Raw genomic sequence first — 24,079 nt, 5'->3', positions numbered from 1 at the left:
AAATAAATATACTATGAGGTACTGAAGTAAAGTGTTTCAGAGGCAAATACTTTTGACTTGTTTACATGTATTTAACATCGTAAGTTAGTGCGAGTTCCTGATATTAATAAAACACATAAATCAACTCATTCATTTAATGTACTATTGCAGATTTTTTATTAAAATACATGGCAGAATAAGAAGTCATTAAAGTTATTCATTAAGATATTGATAATATGAACCTTTTGTTAAATAAATGTAATGGAGTAAATCAATATGTATATCTCGAATGTAGTCAAGTAGAAGAAGAGTAGCATCAAAGGAAAATACCTCAAAATGTAGCTTGATTACAGTCATTGATTAAATGTTATTGGTTACTTTCCAATAATGAATCTGAGTTAAAGGTCACCTATCATGCTATTTGTAGGCAATAGGTCTCAGATATATACAAATATATAAAAAACATGTCTATGAAGTGTTTTGCTCAAAATACCAAACAGATCATCCATTCTAGCCATGCCTCATATCCCTCTATTTTACTTCCTGTTTCTAAAGTGCTGATTTGGGGAATAAAGCTTTAAAAAAGGAGGGGTCTGAGCTCATGCGGGACCCGGCAGCTACTGTCCAAACTAAATGCTGCCGTGATGAAACGCCATATCATGGATTATCAAGGATTCTCTCTGAAACAGTATGGAGCTCAAAGGCTTTCTCTCTTGCCGGTTATACCACAAGGTGAGTTCCTTTTTACTTCCTGCTTCTTCACACACATGCTCTCCAGTACAGGTTAGCTCTGAGTGTTAGCCATGCTAATGTAAACACGGACCATATTACGTCCAAAACAGTCGGGCATTGTTTCTGATAGCAACGTTTCTGATAGGGCCGTGGGTCCACATTTCAGATATGACATCATATCGGACGCAAATCTGGATCAGCTCCGTTGTTCCCCCGTTTTTAGAGATTTGGGTACGGAGGAAAAGAGAGGGTTTTATTTTCTGACGCTGCGTGAGTTCCCCGACACACCGGGGACACATCTTTATGTAGAAAAGACATCACAAAGTGCATTTTGCATGACAGGTCCCCTTTAAGGTATCGTAAAGCATGTAAAGCATGTTCTTTTATTGTTTCAATCCTCAATTTTAACCCAGATTTATTTATATTTGGGGGAGTAACTTGAAGCGTTTTCTATGTAGTATTAGCCACTCATTAAGGGGCATGTTCTTCTCCCTGCTCCTTTCCAACATGCGCTATAAAAAAAAACAACCAGTATAAGTGTACATGTTTTGTTTTCAAATAACTGTGTGGAATAAACAAATAGAACAAAATGACTACATGTCCTCACCTCCTCGTTGTATCCGTCAGCGTCGGCTCTCACCATGATCCGGCCCACGTTGGGGATATCCACCTCGGAGACTACGTTCTCTCTGACCGGGACCTCCTGCTGTTGCTCCTCCTCCTCTTCAGGGGTCTCTCTGGAGGCCTCTGACCCGCCTGCAGTGTGAGGGACTCGGGCTGCCGTCTGAGTGTCGTCCCTCTCCACATGGAGGTCAGAGGGCGTCGGGTTAATGAGCGCTGAGTCATGAGTCTGATGGAGAGAAACATTTCAAGCGGTTATATTAGGATTGTTGGGGTGTTCCCTTTCCTGTCGTGTGTTATATTGGTTTTTGTGCATGTCAATGGTCTGCAGAGGCTAAAATCTCTGTTTCTCTCCCACAAGATCCCCCCTCCCTCTGCCTAAAACGCCTCAATTAGACTCATTTGGAACATAGTGACTTCACTATTGATCACTCGCGCTCCAACACATTGTACGTGATAGGCTAAGGGGCGGGACATCTCTAACCGGTTGACCAATCACAACAGAGCAACCAATCAGAGCAGACTGGGCTCTGGTTTCAGACAGAGGGTGAAAAGAGGTGCTGCACCACAGGCAGTATCAGAAAAATAAAGAGCTTTTTGAACATTAAAGCATGGAGACATGTAGAGACACTACATACTGATATACACCTGAACATCAGCTGGAGAGGACTCTTTAAAGTAGAGACACTACATACTGATATACACCGGAACATCAGCAGGAGAGGACTCTTTAAAGTAGAGACACTACATACTGATATACACCTGGACATCAGCAGGAGAGGACTCTTTAAAGTAGAAACACTACATACTGATATACACCTGAACATCAGCAGGAGAGGACTCTTTAAAGTAGAGACACTACATACTGATATACACCTGAACATCAGCAGGAGAGGACTCTTTAAAGTAGAGACACTACATACTGATATACACCTGAACATCAGCAGGAGAGGACTCTTTAAAGTAGAGACACTACATACTGATATACACCTGAACATCAGCAGGAGAGGACTCTTTAAAGTAGAGACATTACATACTGATATACACCTGAACATCAGCAGGAGAGGACTCTTTAAAGTAGAAACACTACATACTGATATACACCTGAACATCAGTAGGAGAGGACTCTTTAAAGTAGAAACACTACATACTGATATACACCTGAACATCAGCAGGAGAGGACTCTTTAAAGTAGAGACACTACATACTGATATACACCTGAACATCAGCAGGAGAGGACTCTTTAAAGTAGAGGCACTACATACTGTTATACACCTGAACATCAGCAGGAGAGAACTCTTTAAAGTAGAGACACTACATACTGATATACACCTGATCATCAGCAGGAGAGGACTCTTTAAAGTAGAGACACTACATACTGATATACACCTGAACATCAGCAGGAGGACTCTTTAAAGTAGAGACACTACATACTGATATACACCTGAACATCAGCAGGAGGACTCTTTAAAGTAGAGACACTACATACTGATATACACCTGAAAATCAGCAGGAGAGGACTCTTTAAAGTAGAGACACTACATACTGATATACACCTGAACATCAGCAGGAGAGGACTCTTTAAAGTAGAGACACTACAAAGTAATGTGAACCTGAAAATGAGCATGATAGCTTGGCATTTGTGTGGAGGTACATCAGGAAAAAGCCCTTCAAACACAGTAAACATGCAGCATGTGATTCTATTTTAAAACTCTCCAAAGGCTAATAAATTGGCTCGGGGAGGATGTGAATTTAAAAATAGCGTGAAGGATCGGTCTTATTATATAATGACAGGTGGGTCACATTTGGAAACACATTTAGGGACTTATATTCAATTACATGTGACAAATCAATGTGTCAGTGCATCTCCGGATATATGGTGAAGACACAAGTGTTCATTTAAAGTTAATACCCCAGTGTGTCTAATTACATTTAACGCTACAGCTGACGATAAATCATTTATTTATGAAGCTTATTAGAATCATTTTTCATTGAGGAAAGTGCAGATTGTTCGCTCTGGTTAGTTGTCATTCTGTAGTTTGCAAAGAAGGGAGAAGTATTTAGAACTTTTATTTAAGTAAATGTATTAATAACTCACTGCAAGTGAATTATTTCAAAGTTAAAGTCCTGCACCGAAAATGGTAGTTAAAATGTGTATAATTAGCTAAATGTAATAAATATTGAAAAACTAGAAATCGGAATAATTTGAAAAAATGAAATACATATATAATAAGATATGACATTTCTCTCAATCTCTTTTTTTGTATAAACTGTTGGCTGGTTTAATTTATAACAAGACATTATAGTTTTGTAATTGTTTTGTAAAGTAACTAAAGCTGTAAGTGTAAAGTAAAAAGTGACATATTTCCCATTAATTGTTGTGTAGTAGAAATATAAAGTATATGGACTATAGAACCATAAATGTGCACATAATTATCCTGCTTGAGTAAATGTAGTTTTTTATTGAAGTGCACTAAAGTCTCTTTTCAACCACAACAAATACCTGTGTAAGTATAAATGACATGACCTCTGAACAAGTTCACAATAACAAAAACAAAGGGTTTGATGTCAGTAATCGCTCCTCACCTTCAGTCTATCGGTTACTCAACGACCGCCTGACTTTAAGCCTGGGTCTCCATCGCTGACATTTGATCCTTGACCTACATGTACACACTTTATTTTTGTGGGCTTGAATTTCTGACCCATATCCTGTATATAGGGGAGGGGGGGGGTCCCACCTGACTCTGAAGCTCCTTCTCTGGTTGGTTGGGGCTCTGGCTGGGATCCAGGGTGTCAGTGACGGCTTCACTGCTGCTGTCGATCTGTGGAGGTGGGGGTGATACCTCCGATTCTTCTGTGGATGAAATGAAGTAGAGGTCGTGAGTTAGGGACGTAAGTTTTATAAAAATATATTTATTTTTTGAAGTGACAGTGAAGAGGCTAATCCTAGGCTTTTACCAACCACTTGGAGTTAGGTGAGGGGTGTACGACACACATTACCAAAAAGCAAAGTTGGCAAAACGATTCCTTGTGGACAAAATACATTTTTTATTTCGCCAATATTGTTTTCCTGAAATGTGCTTTGCGTGTATTTAGAAAGTTGGTGCCCCGTACGAGGCACATGGTGCTCAGGTAAGATGAGCACCTCTCCCCCAGGAGATTTTTTGAAATACTAACATAAAATACACATTCTGGTACTCTCTTGAGAAGAAAAATAAAATAAATCTATTACTACACATTTAAAAAAAATGAATGCCATTTTGGTTTTTTGTTACGGTACGTCTACACTACAGGCATCAAAAAATGCTTTCAACGCTTCGCCCATTCACTTGAATGGGGTGACGTAGAAGATTTTGAATCTTCGCCGAACTGCATTGTGGGGAGCATGGCATGGCTTTGCAAGCATCACGAGCATCTATCGGCATCAAAAGTTGAACAATGTTCAACTTTTGAGGCTCGATGCTTGGCATCAGCCAATCAAATTCCGTTTATGCAAATCCCGCCAGTGCAAGCTCAGCCAATCCAACCGCGTGCAAGCTGGGAGAGCCAGACCGCAGTTCATTTCCTCATATTCCAAACGAGATATTACGGTAGCAAATCACCCGGTTCTTTACGACCGGAACTATTTACCGGGATACAAACCGGAGGAACCAGGCATGGAGGGAGGTGGCAGAGACAGTGGGTGAAACTGAAACTTTTTTCGCCTGTTTGGAGAGTTTATATCCAGTTTACTTCGTTTTAACATTGCTATTGCTCTGTATGTCGGGGGCGGGAGATTCATGTGATTGGTTGCTCGCAAAAAATCGCCAAGCTTCAGACACGCCCAGCTTCAAGATTTTTTCATGCCTGTAGTGTAGATGGGCCGTTACTTTGTTCTGAAAGCTGAACCTGCTGCTCCTCACAGAGAGGAGAGGGAAGAGGCTGTGAATTACTTTACATTGTGGATAAGGGTCGATGTGGATAGCCCCCATTGTTCTGTGTGTCAAAATGAAAGACAGCCCACACACCTATCACTCATCAAACTGTGGGATCTTACTTCATTACGTGTTGTATCGATGTATATAGAGATGTACTACAGCAAAAGTATTCTCCGTGGGGACTTCCTGCAACAACACCACGCCGTTATCTTGATTCTGATTGGCCAGAAGACATTATCAAAGATGTTCTATTGAGAAGACGATCACTACGTGACAAACGTTTTCAAAACCGTTTCTAGTCTTCGGTATTTCCAGACAAGTGGCTGCTGAAATCAATCTTACTAACTGCTGTCTGTGTGATTTACTCCGCGAGTTGGCGGACTTTATTTTGCTTACTTTAACATCATTTTTCATGGTGGGGCTAAGCCATTTCTTGGTATGGCTGTAGCCTACCCCAGCCATACCCTGGCGCCGCCACTGGTGTCCCGTACGAGGCACATGGTTCACAGGTAAGATGTTCATTCACATAAATGTAGCGCACAGCTAATTGTTAGCATTTGACTTTGCTTCGAGAATAGCTTACAGGTATTCATCTCTGTTTTTAGATCACACATTTGCAGTGTTGGAACTAACGCGTTACTGTAATGCAACTACCTTTTGTGGTAACTAATAGCGTTACTAGTTACCTGTTCCTATTCAGTAACGCCGTTATAGTTACTGTGATTTAAATGGGTGCGTTACTGCGTCACATCCTGTGATGGAACTGAACCGAATCTCCCTGCGGATGTAACTTACAGACGAATACAGAGATGTCCTCTCACAGCACCATGGAAAAGGGAAAGTAACCAGAGAGGAGTGATGATTGGTTAACGCGGGGTAACATTTCAGGGTAAGCCAATCAGAGACAGAGTTGGGCAGGTCTTGCCTTATGGGGAAAATACACAGACACACAAACACGGCAACGCCCACCAGCAGCCTTACTGAAAAGCATCTCAAGGAATTACTTATAAGGCTGAAAGCACCTCTTCTTAAGTTTATCCACCATTATTGATTTTGTGTATGCTAAATGGCCAGATGTGAGGTCAATATTTCACTGTTAGTTTGTTTTTGTGAGGCTGAAAATAGTTTGTTTGTCTTCAGTGTCAGTCTGAACGTTTATTATTTATTTCATTGTTACTGCCAAAAGAGTGTAGTTGTTTTTATTTCATATTGCACTACAAGTGCACTACTTAGAACTTGATCGTTGAGGCTTCAGTAAAGATGCCTGTCAAAATGTCTAAACATATATTTTGTGTTTTATTGTTCCACTACATTTCATAATGATAATTGCTACACTGATGGGGAGTTGTCTTTTCTCTTACTGTGCCACAGAACAACACAACAACTTGTATTTGTATTATTATTATTTTTAAAGAAACGTGTTAATAGTTACTTTTATAATTTAGTAACTAATTAAGTAACTAGTTACTTTTTTTGAGAGCAGTAACTATAATTATTACACGTTACTTTTTAAAAGTAACTTGCCCGACACTGCACATTTGTAATCACAGTTGTTCTTGTGCTTTTTCAGTGACAGCGGCTCATCCTAGACTTTTACTTTTTGAGATGAACTCAACGGGAACATTTCCCAAGCAGTTCAGTTATAGTATTCATCGACCACTTTGTTAAACCCCTTGCTTCAAAGGAGGCTGGTGGAGGGCTACAGTAAAGCACTTGAGTACATGTACTCTCCAGCAGTGAGAGCGTCTACAGACCTTCAGGCTTCTCTCTGGGATCGTGCTCAGGATCTTTCTCTGCTTCTGGGTCCGGTTGTGGTTCTGAAGAAGCCTCCTCCTCTTCCAGCTCTTCTTCAGACGGTCCTGACTGAGGAGCCGGCTCCACTGCAGTCTGGAGTTTCTCCTTTGGACGCGGGTCAGTGGATCCTCCCTGTGGAGCCGCCGTCTGGCAGAACTGCTCCTCCCACTCGCTGAGCTCCTGCTGGAACCAGCGGTTATCCTCGCTGACGTAGCGCCGGAGAACCGGAGGAAGGGATTCAATGCCGTGCAGAACCTGGCCTGTCTCGTCATCTGTGGCTTCTGGAGGGGAAGAGTGGGAGTGTCAGTTAAAAGACTTCAATCCCTGGGAACCGAAGAGTCACCGGTTCGAGTCCCGATCGACCAAAACAATTATAAAACACGGAGCGGACTGTTAGCTAGGGAGGTGCCAGGTCACCTGCTGAGGTGCCCTTGAGCAAGGCAGCGAACCCCCAACTGCTCGCTGGTGCCGGCTCCACTGCAGCCTCTTCGCTCTGGCCCTCTCCAGAGGCATGTGTATTCTGTATAGTGTGTATAACTGTGTGTGTATTGCATGTGCATGTGTGCACCTACTTGAATATACAAGCCAGAGTGAAAAACTGAATTTAACTAACATTTTAAAAGCTTAATCTTCTTCTTCTTCTTCAATCAAAGTTTATTTATAAAGCCCAATATCACACATTTGATATCTTTGTCGGCTTTACAGTTAATACAGTACATGAATACAACACTTTCTGTGCTTCGACTATTATAGAAAACAATACAAAATTCCCGAAGAAGCCCCACTTTTATAAAATGTTAGAAACCACGGGGGAGCAACAGAGGACGATCCCTCTCTAAGGACGGAAAGATGTGCAGTCTGTGTTGTGTGTAAATTAAAAAGATAACACATCTACAACATAGACACAGTAACTGATCTATTAGCTGTGTCCCAATTCAGCGGCCGCATCCTCCTGAGGATGCATTCGGAGACCGCATACGTCACTTCCGCCAAACGAAGGCTGTCCCAATTTAAAAAAAAGACAAGACTCCTCCGAATGCGGCCCGCAAATGTAGCCTTCTTTCCCCAGATTTAGAGGATACATCTGATGTACACTCCGCGGTGTACCATATCCCAGGATGCAACGGGTGACGGTGACGAATGAGTTTTAAAAAAAATATATGGCTTGTAACGTCCCATCAACGGCTACAACGGTTTCAGCTGGATTCGTTTTTAAATGTTCTCACCCAAATAGTAAACGACATGAAAGAAAAGTAAACCTATTTAATTTGTGTATTTAAATATACGGGCAATTGGAGATGTCTTCTTTATATTACATACATAAAATAATATGAAGTGAAAATATTTCTAAACCCTGTTTGGTTTTCAAATTGTTGGGATTCATTATAAAGCTAATTTATTTATTTAACTGCTTTTGTTATACAAATCTTACTGCAACAATTTTGTTTTGATAGGGAGCAAGGAGCAGACTGCGCAATTTATCCAGATGCGCGGGGAGAATGAAGCCCTCTTCACGGGGGCCTGTTGCGACCTCGGGACAATAATTTAAACATATTATATAACACCAAAATAAGTACAGCTAGATCTGACTCCATATTGAACAGTTTTGAAAACAGTTTTGAAAACAGTTTGAAAACAGTTTGAAAATATTTTGCCTAGTGTCAGAAATTATTACCGGCACTTGTGACTGCAGCTGGTTGCTAGGTGACGGGGGCGGCAAAATTTAGGGGTAACTGCCGGTGACGTACAAGGCCATGCTCCGTAGACCGTCTCATTTCGCAGTCCGGAGGACCCAAGCTGGGTCCTCCACGGGCTGCGAGGCATCAGGAGGACCCAGCCTCTGAATTGGGACACAGCTATTGTGAACATCATGGCCATTCAAATAACTTTATTCCTGAAATAAAGCTTTCAGTCTGCTACGCTAAACAGATTAAGGGCTGCAGAATGAATCAAAGTATTATCGATATGGACGAGTGGAGAGCTTGTGTAGGAGCAGGATTCTTGCTGCTCTAGTTTTGGATAAGAGCTAAATAAGTAAATGAACTGAAACCCAGCACAGTGTACCTGTAGTCAGGGTTGGTAGCCTGTCGTCGATGTACATCAGGCAGTAGGCGCTGGCGTTGGTCATCCCCCCGAAGGAGTCTCTCTCCAGCTCCTCCCATGACGACTCAGTGATGCTCACGTCGTTGTATTTCATCCAGCGCTTGTTGGCGTGGTCGTAGATGTACGCCCAGTAATGACCTGCTGACGCCTGGCCTTCGTGGACGAGTACCGCGTGAAGTCTGTAGGGCGCCTAAATATCAGGAGAGAGAGAGACGGCAGTGAATAGAAAACACTGAAGCGTTAAGGTGGAGGAAGTATTGTATTGTATTGCGTTCCTTTACTAAAGAAGAATTACTAAAAACTTTAATGTCATATAAAACACTGAAGCGGGGATCCGAGGAGTGATGGATCCTTTACTAAAGACAGGGTATATGCGGGAATCCTGAAGTCCAATGTAATTCCTTTTAAGACCCTTTCCATACATTTTAAGACCTCATCGCCACTTGGAGTTTTAACTGGTTACCTTGGCGACACACTTTACCTCACATTGACTATATACAGTATTGACTGTCCTTCCTCCCTATCTTCCAACCATTTTCAGTATTTTTGGAACTTTAAGTATTTTTGGATTTTTAAGTATTTTTAGAACTTTAAGTATTTTTGGAACTTTAAGTATTTTTGGAATTTACGGTATTTTTGGAACTTTATGTATTTTTGGATCTTTAAGTATTTTTGGAACTTTAAGTATTTTTGGAACTTTAAGTATTTTTGGATCTTTGGACCCTTTCCATACATTTTAAGACCTCATCGCCACTTTGAGTTTTAACCGGTTACCTTGGCGACACACTTTACCTCACATTGACTATATACAGTATTGATTGTCCTTCCTCCTTATCTTCCAACCATTTGGACGCAGACTTGCATTTCCCCATAACGATGTTGTTTAACAACCGGCGTAAACGGACCTCCGCGCGCTATCAAGCAGTGAGCGTGCGATGTCCTGTTCAGATGACGTCAAATCCAACGGGATGCCATAAATAAACTAGACAGAATCACACTACACACCTACGCAATGATTACATTCAGGCAGACTGTAGAATACAACCTCTTTGAACCATGTATATACTTATTGAAAACAAGCTACAACATTTAACACCTTGGAAAATGCCCTTTAATACTTTTTAATAGCCTTCATTTTTGCTAAATTGATTTATCAACTCTTAACACTTTCTAAGACCCCGCGGACACCCTGCAAGAAGAAGTAATAAAACTTTAGTGTCAAAACGCTCCATAACAAGTTAAAGTCCTGCATTTCCAATCTCACTTCCACCCATCTTTCACTAATGCACGTTTTGCAGCAGTAGATGTAAAAGCTGCAGTGTGTTAAAGTGACTTATGTAATATCAGTCTTACCTGGCAGAGGTTGTTGTCTGTGTACATGGCTTCAAGCATCTGAGTGAGCCTTTCAATGCTGGTCTTTAGCTCTGGAACACAAACACAGAACAGAAAACATGATAATAATAATAATGAATTTTATTTATAGAGCGCTTTGCTTGAAACTCAAAGACACTTAAAGGTAGTGGGTAGGTAAGAATGGAGAAACCAGCTCGAGTGCGCTACAATTTCTTCTTCTTCTTCTTCTTTTCTTTAATGGCGAATCGCTTCCACTTGGAGCATATATCGCCACCTACTGTTGAGTTATTACATGTTCATATTAAATCCTTATCCTCAGACCAGCGCGCTACAATTTGAAACTACGCAGCTGAAAATAATCTGCCACTTCCTCACAGAGCCCCTCCTCCAACACACATGAACGCACACATGACCAATGAGGGCACGAGATAAATTTGTGCACAGATGGAAGGCTGACAGGCAGGTAGGCCATCCAGTTACTTTAGCCGGGCCGGCTCAGATGATTGGTCGTGCTTTTTACAGCGCCACGGCTTCCACAGATGAATTTTTTTTATGTATTTATTGTCAAAGTATTTAAGATATTCATTGTTATCGGGACGTTAAGAGCATTCCATGGAATATAACAAAAAGGTTTTCTGAAGTGAATTACCTACCCCACCTTTAAAATCGGTTCTGAAGAGGTGAGTTTTGATTTGTGATTTGAACATGTTGAGATTGGGGGAGTCACGGATGAAAACATAAAAATGAATTCAGCACTTTTTCTTTAACCTACTATTTGCCTCGTAATGGGAAAGGTGTCCGTGTTTCAATTCAAACGAATATGACTCCACAATTAACATTTATTTCCATCTATCTAATCAGCTCTGCACCAATGAAGTGTTTTTCCTGAAGGTGCGTTGACGTTTTTTCCTCACTTTCTAATTTTCACTTCCAGTCATTCTCATTTTCAAAGCCTGATATTAAGGTAGGACCTGGAAGGAGAAGCACGTCGGGTTTCACTGTGATTTAAGTGTCAAAAGTGACCACTCTCTGCACGATCTGTGGAATAGAGAAACATTTCCTAAAGCTCTATCGTGCATAATGTTTTGAGATATTTTAAAGCCTTTAAATTAAAACCAATGAGATAATATCCTTATGCATCTCTACTAACTAACTTAGGAAATTGGACCATTGAGCAGCAACAGAGTCCATAACGCTGATATATTGTATGTTCTTGTACATATACTATTCTATTTACATGTAGACTTTTTGCACTACTTTTTATTTTGTATTTTTGTATTTTATTTTATTATATATGTTGGATTGTTGGAAGAGCTCAGGTCAGAACATTTCATTGCCATTTCTACACTGTAGCTTTTGTGCATACAGTAAAACCTTTGATTTGAGAATCGACCTTGAATATCTAAAGACAAACCGTTGATGTCGTTCTCTACTTCTGTCCTCCAGCGCTGCAGGCAGCTCTTCACAAAGTGCAGCTCCTCCTCAGAGACGCTGTGGGGGGCCGGGTGGGGGGGGCAGTCTATGGGGAGTCTGCACTGGGTGAAGGGTTTATAGATCGGGGTCCGCTGACAACTGGAAACACCGGCAACAGGATCCTCTGATGAATCTGCGTCTGTGGGTTCACTGAGGGAAGCAAAGAAAAGGTTGGAAGTGCGTCCAACTACAAACCCTTTAAAGTCTAACTCAGAGTACAAAACCTGTTAGGAACAAAAAAACATTACATTTTATGAACTAATTATATTTAATTAATGTTTGTCTGTTTTTATCGTTGTTTGTTGTTATTGTTTTGTGGGTTTTATTATGTGTTGTTTGTATTGTCTCACCTGAAAATAAGAAAATACAAATATTGAAACAGAGCAGGAAATGGAAATACTCAAGTAGCGTACAAGTCAGTTACTAAATATACAGTTACACCCCCCCTGCCTGTGTGTACTCCACCTGTTGTCTTTGGGGAGGGCTTCATTGGGGAGGGGGCTCGCAGGAGAAGCAGCTCTCAGGTCTTCAGCGGGGGAAACACTGGAGGGTTTGGTGGTGGCGAACTCCAGAACAAACTGCAGCATGTCGGCCAGAGGATACTTCGAGGGTCCAGAGCCGTAGTTCTTATAGCTGCCGATAAAGAAAGGAAACGATTTGTGACCCACAAAGTGGAATATAGAGCAGTGCAGTGATGACGTATTTAGTAGTGGACCCTGAAGGCAGCATCTCCCTGGTTCCCTCCACAAAAAGCCGATTCGATTTTGCACTGGTTTTTGGACTAACATTGATTTTTAATAATTACACGTTTTGTTCAGCAGGATAATCTCTACATATTAACACCACTTTATGATTTTTGAAGTAAAAAGCTAACGTTGGGCTATAAAGAAACTACAGCATGGTCACATGACTTCACGTCACCACCGCTAAGCTAAAGGTGGCTAATGTTGGGCTATAAAGAAACTACAGCATGGTCACATGACTTCACATCACCACCGCTAAGCTAAAGGAGGCTAATGTTGGGCTATAAAGGAACTACATCACGGTCACATGACTTCACGTCACCACCGCTAAGCTAAAGGAGGCTAATGTTGGGCTATAAAGGAACTACATCACGGTCACATGACTTCACGTCACCACCGCTAAGCTAAAGGCGGCTAATGTTGGGCTATAAAGGAACTACAGCACGGTCACATGACTTCACGTCACCACCGCTAAGCTAAAGGAGGCTAATGTTGGGCTATAAAGGAACTACATCACGGTCACATGACTTCACGTCACCACCGCTAAGCTAAAGGCGGCTAATGTTGGGCTATAAAGGAACTACAGCACGGTCACATGACTTCACGTCACCACCGCTAAGCTAAAGGCGGCTAATGTTGGGCTATAAAGGAACTAAAGCACGGTCACATGGCTTCACGTCACCACCGCTAAGCTAAAGGCGGCTAATGTTGGGCTATAAAGGAACTACTGCACGGTCACATGACTTCACGTCACCACCGCTAAGCTAAAGGTGGCTAATGTTGGGCTATAAAGAAACTACAGCATGGTCACATGACTTCACGTCACCACCGCTAAGCTAAAGGTGGCTAATGTCGGGCATGATGACGTTTAGTCGTCTCATTTAGAAACTTGTTGGCAACCGCATTTTTAATTCACCAGTGGGGTATTAACTGACGTATTTTATGTTGTAAACCAAAAAAATATCTTCAGCACAGACCTTATTTTAGGCTTCTGACCAAAAACACGTTCACAAAACCATCGACTTCTAGACGAGGAACAGTAAGTGCTAAAATGCTGACTCATTACAGGGTTTTAGGACTAACTCCTGCAGATTATAAAGTCATATCTGAAGTCTCTAACCACTCAAGTTTCTGTTGCAGGGCTGCGAGTTGATCCTTCAGTTTTTTCACGTCTCCCCTCCTCTCGTGGGTCTGGTTTATGTTTTTGTGAAGATATCTGCACACAGAAAATCAGTATGTAATGTTTGTTGAAGGCATTCATCTTCGCTTCTTCATTTGTATGATATAATAATACTATGGTCTTAGAAGAAGCTCACCTGTCCATATAAATGATTTGAGGGAACTCCAGTTTCTTGTGGATCTTTTCGGGGCGACCGAGCTGAGTGTTGAACTCAAATCTCGACAGCTCGAATGTCAAGACTGGGGGTAACTTTTTGAACCATCTCTGCAACCAAAAGAAAAACAACAGTATTAGCAGAGCATCAAAATTATGGAAATTGAAATTCAACTTAAGTAAAAGTAGGTATGACCAGCAAAACAAAGCTATATTATTTGAGTACTTATTAAAGTAGCCGATGCAGAAAATATTTATTTCTTAAAACTCAAATTATTGTAAATAAATAAATGAAATCAAACACAAAATTCATTAGTTGAATTTTTCACCTCCATTTTTCTCTTAAGTTACAAAAAAACATATTATTTTAATGTATTTTTAATGCAAACATCTTATTTTGTTAAAGTCCTTAATTGAAACTATGAATACAAAATAAATAAAGTAAGTATAATCAGCTAGATGTACTTAAAGTATTCTCAGTTGAAATACCCAATGCAGAAAAATCTAAAAGAGTGTTCAGTAAAAAACACCCAAAAAACTACAATTATTCTTCTCAACTTCTCAAAAGGCTGTTCTTGTTGGTTGGTTTAATTTACAAGAAAACATTATATTGTATGAACTGTATTTTAGAATCAGAATCAGAATACCTTTATTAGTCCCGCAGAGGGGAAATTTGCAGCGTTACAGCAGGAAAGAGCCACAGACAGCTTAGTGTTGCATATCATACACGCGTTAAAAAAGTACTAAGTTATAATATAATAAACAATATGCTAAAAAAAAGATAAAAACTAAAAAAAGTTACATAATTTTCAAAAATACAGATAAAAAAATAATATATATTGTCATATGCACAAAGCTACAGTGTAGAAATTAAAATGTTAAGCGTCTTTGAGTTTTTAGAAAAGCCCGATATAAGAGTCATTGTTCTCCAACAATCCAACATATATAATAAAATACAAAAATATAAATAAAAAGTAGTGCAAAAAGTCTATATGTAAATAGAATATGATATGTAGAGTACTATGAAGTTACCCACCTCCCGTCCAGGCGTGACGCTGTGATCTGCGTGCAGAGACTCGATCTCTCTCTCCACCATCGCTCCCTCCAGACACTCGTCCAGGTTGTTGAAGCCGTTCACCTGCAGAGGGTACTGTCCAAACTGCTCGATGTTACACAACGTCTTACCTGAAACAACATTCACACGGATGAACATCTCATCTTGTTTCTTTTTGTTGATGTATAACAAGTATATATCATCAGCTTTATCCTGTACAGTGATTCATAATTCAAAAATAAAAGGTCCAGAAAGTAAGTGTTAGATAATGTTGGGGAAATCCTGAATGTCCTCTTCCAATATCAGAGTACCATGATATCAAAGGTATCCCAACTGTAGCTGTGAACATGACAGGATGTGTGATTACCTAGAAGAGCATCAGGACTGTTTGAGGCATATGATAGCTATGTGATTAACATGATGATTCAGCCTCTATGGAGAGAGACATATGACAAGCATGATCATTTCTGACGTGGAGCTAATCTGAAGTAAACATTGAATACTGCTTTCTATTCCTCCATCTTGTGACTGTGGAACTCCCTCTCTTGGATATCAGCATGTGAAGGACACTGTTCAGGAACTAGTTGATGCTCTGTATGTGATGACTCCTTCCATTCTGGAGAGGATCACAGATACATGGATCCTGAGGTTCAAGCTCAAGCCGGGGACCAGTGAGATTTTTCCCAACAGATAAGATAAGATGTACTTTATTTATCTCAATTTTGGAAATGTTTGCGTTGCCGCAGCATAAGAGACAAGGCATTGCACATAAGAAACATTGAAAGAGTAGCAATAAACAATAAACATCTGTTGTTATAGGAAGTTCAGATTTAGGCTTGTTTTTCTAAATAATGACCCCCAGAAAGAAACAGGACCATACCTACTTAGCCCTGGCAATATTAGCATTGTGACCAACGTGTTGGTAGGGAATGTTCTATTTCACATTATACCAACATACACAATGTGTATCGGTAAATTCATATTGATTTCCACGGGGACAGAAACTCATACCTTCGTGTCTTCTTTCTGTCACAAAGGTACCGTAGAAAAGCTGGACCATTGGGTTCTTCTGTTTGTCTTCAACTTTACTAAAAGTAAAAACATGACATTTTATATCAGTTTAAAACAATAAACAAAGGGAGAAGGAGAATAGTCCCTGCATGTGAAGGACGTACACTTTTAACTTACTCTTTGGCAGCGAGCTGAAACGCGTCCTCCAGCCAGTCCAGCAGTTTGTGGGAAAATTCACTGACGTCCTGAAATAAAAAAAACATTAGATTAAGATCAGTATAAGTTTAAAAACTGTTAATATTTTCCCTTCAAAACACAAAAAAGGGCCTCATCTCCCTCCTGAGGAAATGATCCACACACAATATAAGAGACGGAGGTGAGCTAACTTAACTTGGTCACTCTTTCATTGTGGTTACTTTCTAGATTTAAACCAGAATAACATCCTCACAGAAATGCACATAACAGCATGTCTGTCCCACTTATATTATCCTATTATTTGTGACAGACGGATAGACGGACGGACGGATGGATGGATGGATAGATGGATGGATGGATGGATGGATAGATAGATGGATGGATAGATGGATAGATAGATAGATAGATAGATGGATGGACGGATGGACGGATAGATAGATGGATGGATAGATGGATAGATAGATGGATGGACGGATGGACGGATAGATAGATGGATGGATGGATTGATGGATGGATAGATAGATAGATGGATGGATGGATAGATGGATAGATAGATGGATGGACGGATGGACGGATAGATAGATGGATGGATGGATGGATGGATAGATAGATAGATAGATGGATGGACGGATAGATAGATGGATAGATGGATGGATGGATAGATGGATGTATGGATGGATGGATAGATAGATGGATGGATAGATAGATAGATAGATAGATAGATGGATGGACGGATGGACGGATAGATAGATGGATGGATGGATGGATGGATGGATAGATAGATAGATGGATGGATAGATGGATAGATAGATGGATGGACGGATGGACGGATAGATAGATGGATGGATGGATTGATGGATGGATGGATGGATGGATAGATGGATAGATAGATGGATGGACGGATGGACGGATAGATAGATGGATGGATGGATGGATGGATAGATAGATGGATAGATGGATGGATGGATGGACGGATAGATAGATGGATAGATGGATGGATGGATAGATGGATGTATGGATGGATGGATAGATGGATGGATGGATAGATAGATAGATAGATAGATAGATAGATGATTATCTATTATTATTAGATCGAGAAATTATTTCATACAATTTTCAGACATTAAAGTACAATACTTGAAATACTTAAAAAAAGACAATTAACAATTACAAATAAAAGGAACAAAAGGAACACATATTATATCAAATATAAACAATTCAACAAAACAATATCAAATGTTCTGGATGATTGAAGTAAAAAGTCAAAAATACTGCAGGAGTAAAATAAAAAGTCAAAAATACAACAGGACCGTAAGTTAAGTTTTTAAAGTTTAAGTGAAGTACCTGCTGGGCCTCGCTGGTCCTGAAGGCGTCTCTCAGCAGCTCCACGGCAGCCGACGGGTCCACAAACGTGCGAGAGGAACCCACCATCAGAGCGAAGAGACAGCGCAGCTCCTGCATGAAGGCCATGTTCCTCTTGTCCTGTTCACAAGTTAGGGTCTCACAGTCAAACCAGTGTGCTCTGATAATGAATGTCTCCTCTGATGCTGTCTTTGTTTGGTTTTGCCTTGCACAAGGGCACCAAGGCAGGGCAGGAGGTGAACTGGGACCTCTCCAAGTAGCAGTCCACACTCCATATTTAGAGGTTGGGGGCTTGAACCGGCGGCCCTACGGCTCACAGTCCAAGCCCCCTACTGACTGAGCCACTGGTTTCTGTCTTTATTTGGAAAGTGTTTTGTAACGTATGTGTTTGGAAGGTGCTATATATATATATATAATAAAGGTTATTATTGTTAAATCAGAATCAGGAATACTTTATTTACCCCAGTAGGACAACTAAAAACAATTTTAAAAGATCATAGAAAAGCCAAAATGTGCACTACAATATAGAACAATACATTATGTAAAGATATGTACAATGAATGCAGTAGTGTAATTCATATTTATAATGAGATAAATAATGCTCAAAAAGCAGATTATTGCTATAAATGCAATCCAGTAATGATGCGTAGCACTAGCAAGTAGTACACAGTTGAATATGGATTATTATTGTTATATATCACATAGTGGCTGCGTCTATACATCCCCACAGCTTGCTCACCTTTCCTCCTTAGTGTACGAGAATTAGACATTGTTAGAAATAAATAACCTGTAACACAATATGTGTCTTGTGTTGGCGGTATAGCAGAGTGTTTACTCACAGAATGGCTCTTACACTTCTCCAGTATTCTCTCAGACAGATGGTAGTTGAGAACCAGCCTCCTGAAGACGGGCAGGTGGAAGAGAGACTGCAACAAGAAGAGAGAAGAACAACCTGTTAGAGATGTAGAGATTACTTTAAAGCAATGATAGACATATTGATACCAGCACTTTCAAAACGACGATTAACTTCACCTGAAAAAACTTGAATCGCGGTCAAATTAAAGGGGACCTATTATGCTGTTGTTATACATGTGTTCTAGAAGTTTTTGTGCAAGTAAATGGTCTGCTCAAAATCCCACATTTCTAGAACAGAATGACATCACTATGGAACACTCGTGCTCCTATTGGCTAGCACTCCAACACATTGTACGTGATAGGCTAAGGGGCGGGACATCTCTAAAGGCCTTGACACACCGAGCCGATTTCGGCCGTCGATAGATGTCAGGCTGTCGATGAGCGTCCTGTCGCCCTACTCAGATTGGTGTGTCCCGCACCGTTGTGTCTTTTCGGGAGGCTGTCGGCAAAATAAATCATTCTGATTGGCTGTTCAGCTTAGCGAATCAGTGCATGAGAAGCGAAACGGAAGTGAAGAAGGCACACACAGACGGCTATTATTTTTAATTTTCCAGTACCGCACTAAACATGTTTTCAATTATAAGTTGTTATGTGAAACAGTCTGTGATAGACGAGAGTGAAAATGGAACGCACGCTATTTGTTGTTACACACTACCGCCGCCTGCTGGTAAGGAGAGTTATTGCCACTCACGCAGGACGTGAGGCGACACAACAGTCGGGTCCGTGGGGACGTGTTCTTTGGTGTGTCAGGGCCTTAAGAGGTTGACCAATCACAACAGAGCCGGCCAGCTAACCAATCAGAGCAGACTGGGCTCTGGTTAGATTTAAGTTTTCTTGTTTAAAATGTAATTCACATATAATATAGATAGAGGCTTACAAATCATGCCACTTTGTTATAAGGTATATGAGTTACTAACTTATCTGCGTTAGATTTAAATAAGAATTGGCTTCAATCACAAACAAAAAGAGTGATGTTTGAAAATAATTCATGAATTTATGTTTTTGTATTGGTATTTTACACATCATTCTCAGACCTACACACCATGCCTCTCTGTTATAAGATGCTTCTCCCAATAAACTAAATGCATTATTACGGGTCTCGTATGCCCCGTGTGTGGCGGCGAGCACTTATGAATATCTTGATATATATTTTTCCATCCGAGCAGGAAATTCAATTACGGCTTATCTGAGTTTTACTGTAATTTATACCACGAAGGATAATGGAGGGAATATGAGCTGACAACTGAATTATGTGGTCACTCAGCTTTAATCTGATAGCATAATTACTTTTTAAAGGCATAGTGCTTTATCAAGAGTCAGGCTCTGTCAATCTACAACAATCAATTCAGTTAAAAAAAACAACAGCAAACGGGGTATCATTTCCATTTGTATTCAAACAACATCGCCTCATTTTCCTATTTCTACTCCCAGATAATAACGCCTGTCCAGCTGAATCGAGACAAACAATCACTGTCTGCTCTCGCTGTGGTACGAGGAAGTCCATCATCACTTCTCACTATTTAATGATCCTCTTTGTATCACAACGAGGCTTCGCTTTCTGACACCTGAGACTAAAAGCCTCTGCAGCAGAAACCTGTAACAGCATTAGCACGTGAGTGTATTAAGTAAGACAACAGAACAATGTGACTGTGGCAGCGGGGTGTGGTTTGGGCACCGGCTGCTGGAGTGAAGGGAGTGGCTCGGAGGCCAGACAGCTGATCGGAATCAGGTAATCAGTGACGGAATAAAAGCATGGCGTAACCTGGTTCTGGTCTGTTTCGCAGTAGGCGGGATCCCGGAAGGTCCCCACACGGGCAACGTTTGAGACCCGTGTATACTTTGTTTGGAGCTCATAAACGCCTGTGAACAACCTGCTCTTTCCGTCCCTATTTTGAACCGTGTGCGAGCGGAGAGGCTCACAGTGACCTTAGAAGAAACCAAGATATTTAGGGTTGTCCTCTGCTCAGAGATTTAACTAGCATTGTAATCCTGCTTGTAATCCCCAATAACTGTTAAGAGAATACCGTTATCTTTTTTATGTATCCTGATAACTTAATTACATGTAACCCATAATAATAATAATCCATTTTATTCACAAGCGCACTTTTCATTTGAGTAAACAAAGTGCTACAGATTAAAATGGTTGAAACAAAACAACAAAAACAACAAAATAAAAGCAGCGATGTTTACGCCAGCATGGACTATAGATGCAACAACGTCTAATAATCAAAGTCAATTATAACATTTCAAATTGGAAACCAAAGATACAAACTTGATTATAGATGGAAAACAATGAACTACCTTAAAGACTGCAGAGGGAAATCTGGCATAAATCATGTCATGTATTTGTTTGCATGGTCCTTGTTTGAATAAATACATACATAAACACTAACTATTTCATAACAGATTAATCATTTAAGTTCTTTTTACTGCAAAAAAAGGCAGAAAATGCTGCTTTTCTCAGTTCTCTCTATTTCTGTTTTATATTTTACACACAAAGCACGTAAAAACATTACTTTGGACTTCAAGAAACGGCAGTTTTTTACTTTCTTCCCCTGACAGTTTGCAGAATGAACTAGCAGCACACAGCTCAGAGGTCATGAGGTGCACTGAGGTCTTTCTAAGTGTCTCCTGCTGCTCAAAATAACTGACATTGATGGGCTGGAGTTCCCCTTCCTGAGTGTCTAACTTTAGTTTAGTCAGAGAGGTCGCACCTTGGATTCAGTCAGAAAGTGTTGCTGTTAAATCACTCTCTGTGATATAGCTTGGATTTATTTTCACTTTAGAAATAAATGCACATGTTGTAAATGCATAAGGAGTGTTTAGTATTTCCTGTGATATGCTTTAAAGTGATATCCCCCATTCGTTCAGTTTAATGCTCGGTATATCTGGACGATGTGGTCGTCTACTCGGATGACTGGGGAGTCCATCTTGATCGCATGAAAAAAAATGTGACCGCCTGGCTAACGCTAATCTGACAGTTAAAGGTGGGGTAGGTAATTTTGGAGAAACCAACTCGAGTGCGCTAGAATTTAAAAATACACAGCCGTAAAAATCTGCCACTTCCCCAGGGGTTCCCAAAGTGGGGGTCGCGAGATGATTACAAAATAAAAATGGAAAATTAAAAAAAATAAAAATTATTAAAAAAAATTGATTACCGTAATTTCCGGACTATAAGGCGCACCTGAATATAAGCCGCAGCAGCTAAATTGAATGATGTGTACATATATAAGCCGCACTGGACTATAAGCCGCAGGTGTTTTAATGTTTAATTACCATATGTAAGGGTTCGTGCACAGAGGGGATTGTCGGGAAAGAGATGGCTGTTTGAGGAAGCTCCCATTTATTAACATTTCAACAAACAAGTTTCATATTTGCATAACGTATTCAAGTGTTAGCATTTAGTGCAATAGTAGCTACAGAACATGTGCTGTGTAAACTGTACTGTATCACATAGCGTTTCAGACACACTTTTCAACTTTCAAACTTAAACGGTGCGCTCCCAGCGCACGTACCGGCACTGATCTACAGCAGTGGTTTTCAACCAGTGGTACGGGGACAAACTGTCTCGCTCTCGTAATGTCTGTCTTGCTCTCGTTCTGTCTCTCGTACCACTCTCGGTTCCACTTTTACTTTTGCGCGCTACCTGTCTCACTCTTTTCCGGCCTCCAGCTTTTCCTGCTGGAGCCCGCCGCTTAAAGGTGGGGGGCGCGGAGCGGCCATAGAGCCCATAGAGTTAAAGGTGGTGGACTGTAACCTGTAAAATCCATAGATTTAGGAGGTCCCCTAGTGGCCGTTAGCTGTAAAAATCCATAGATTAGCCGCACCGTTATATAAGCCGTAGGGTCGAAAAATGGGAAAAAAGGCGCGGCTTATAGTCCGAAAATTACGGTAATTTTTTTAATATATTTTTTAAATTATTATTAATAATAACATTTGCAAAAAAAGGGGGAAATCGTGTTGGTGAACACGAATCAATAGATTAAATACATTTCGAGACTATAACACGAAATGCCATGAGACTGGGTTGGATAATAGCCAGTTCAGCATACTTTTATTGGTGCCAATTTCTAAAACGGAAACAAGTATAGGCTGTTTTCTTCGATGCTCTTGCATATTGTCTTTCCTAAAAGCTGACGTCTAAGTAATAATGTTTATTTGTATATGTCTGTTCTCCTGCTGCTGCAACAACAACCTTATTTCCCCTCTGAGGATCATTAAAAGCTTATCTAATCTAGCGTTCATCATGTTTCTGCTGTGAGGCTCTCACCTGGATGACGGCGCTGAACCAGCAGGTGTTCCCCACGTTTCTGATGCCCACGGGCCACTCGTCCTGCCGGATCCACTCTGCCGGATTGCACATGTCACTCTGAGCTTCACTCCTCTTCCTCTTCATCCTCGCTGCGCTCTCCTCAGCGCTGGCCTCCAGAGCCCTGCAGGAACATCAAGAAATACAGTCAGAAACATGTAGAGGACAAATAGTTAGACTCTCTGCTCTGTGTAAATAATAAACAACTTATAATACAAGCGCAGTCAAGTGGAACCTATTAACCTGCTTCCTGTCAGACTCAATCAACAGCCTGTAGGGAAATAGAGCATTGTAGGTGATAGGGCAAAAGCATCTCCGCTCTGACACCTGTTCGCAGGAACATCAAGAAATATGTTTATAAACTCTTCCTGTCATACTCAATAAACAGCCTGTAGGAAAGTAGAGCATTGTAGGCGCCAGGTCAAAACTACTCAGTGTCCACATCGACTGTTTTCATTAAAGTAAGTAAATAAAAACACATGTACAGTTGCAAGAACCCTTTGGAACTACCTGGATTTCTGCATAAATTAGTCATAAAACAACTCAACTTTGGTTTCATCTGTCCACAGAATATTTTGCCAGTAGTGCTGTGGAACATCCAGGTGCTCTTTTGCAAACTTCAAACATGCAGCAATATTTTTTCTGGACAGCAGTGGCTTCCTCCGTGGTGTCCTCCCATGAACTCCATTCTGGTTCAGTGTTTTACGTATCGTAGATTCGTCGACAGAGATGTTAGCATGTGCCAGAGATTTCTTTAAGTCTCTAGCTGACACTCTAGGATTCTTCTTCACCTCATTGAGCATTCTGCGCTGTGCTCTTGCAGTCATCTTTACAGGACGGCCACTCCTAGGGAGAGTAGCAACAGTGCTGAACTTTCTCCATTTAGAGACAATTTGTCTGACTGATGAACATCAAGGCTTTTAGAGATACTTTTGAAACCCTTTCCAGCTTTATGCAAGTCAACAATTCTTAATCGTAGGTGTTCTGAGAGCTCTTTTGTGCGAGGCATGGTTCACATCTGGCAATGCTTCTTAAGAATAGCAAATTCAAAACTGGTGTGTATTTTTTACAGGGCAGCTTTAACCAACACCTCCAATCTGGTCTCATTGATTGGACTCCAGGTTGGCTGACTCCTGACTCCAATTAGCTCTTGAAGAAGTCTTTAGCCTCGGGGTTCACATACTT

General features: G+C 40.7%; 1 protein-coding gene across 4 annotated transcripts in view; it reads right to left on the bottom strand.

Moving 5' to 3' along the window:
- usp28 (ubiquitin specific peptidase 28) overlaps positions 1–24,079 on the bottom strand; it is a 48,091-nt gene that overhangs the window by 14,019 nt on the left and 9,993 nt on the right. For all 4 annotated transcript variants that reach the window (XM_079651144.1, XM_079651145.1, XM_079651146.1 and 1 more), the window contains exons 5-19: positions 22,856–23,018; positions 18,510–18,596; positions 17,653–17,790; positions 16,291–16,358; positions 16,114–16,190; positions 15,085–15,233; positions 14,032–14,159; positions 13,836–13,931; positions 12,438–12,605; positions 11,914–12,122; positions 10,500–10,570; positions 9,108–9,336; positions 7,004–7,324; positions 4,071–4,186; positions 1,319–1,561 (exon numbers count right to left, since the gene is read on the bottom strand). In XM_079651144.1, the coding sequence (XP_079507270.1) occupies positions 1,319–1,561; positions 4,071–4,186; positions 7,004–7,324; positions 9,108–9,336; positions 10,500–10,570; positions 11,914–12,122; positions 12,438–12,605; positions 13,836–13,931; positions 14,032–14,159; positions 15,085–15,233; positions 16,114–16,190; positions 16,291–16,358; positions 17,653–17,790; positions 18,510–18,596; positions 22,856–23,018 (2,263 nt within the window). The remainder of the gene's footprint in view (positions 1–1,318; positions 1,562–4,070; positions 4,187–7,003; positions 7,325–9,107; positions 9,337–10,499; positions 10,571–11,913; positions 12,123–12,437; positions 12,606–13,835; positions 13,932–14,031; positions 14,160–15,084; positions 15,234–16,113; positions 16,191–16,290; positions 16,359–17,652; positions 17,791–18,509; positions 18,597–22,855; positions 23,019–24,079) is intronic.

The sequence above is a fragment of the Notothenia rossii genome, assembly GCF_949606895.1.
Source record: "Notothenia rossii genome assembly, chromosome: 9".
NCBI classification, from domain to species: domain Eukaryota; kingdom Metazoa; phylum Chordata; class Actinopteri; order Perciformes; family Nototheniidae; genus Notothenia; species Notothenia rossii.
This window is presented reverse-complemented; position numbering and strand designations above follow the sequence as displayed.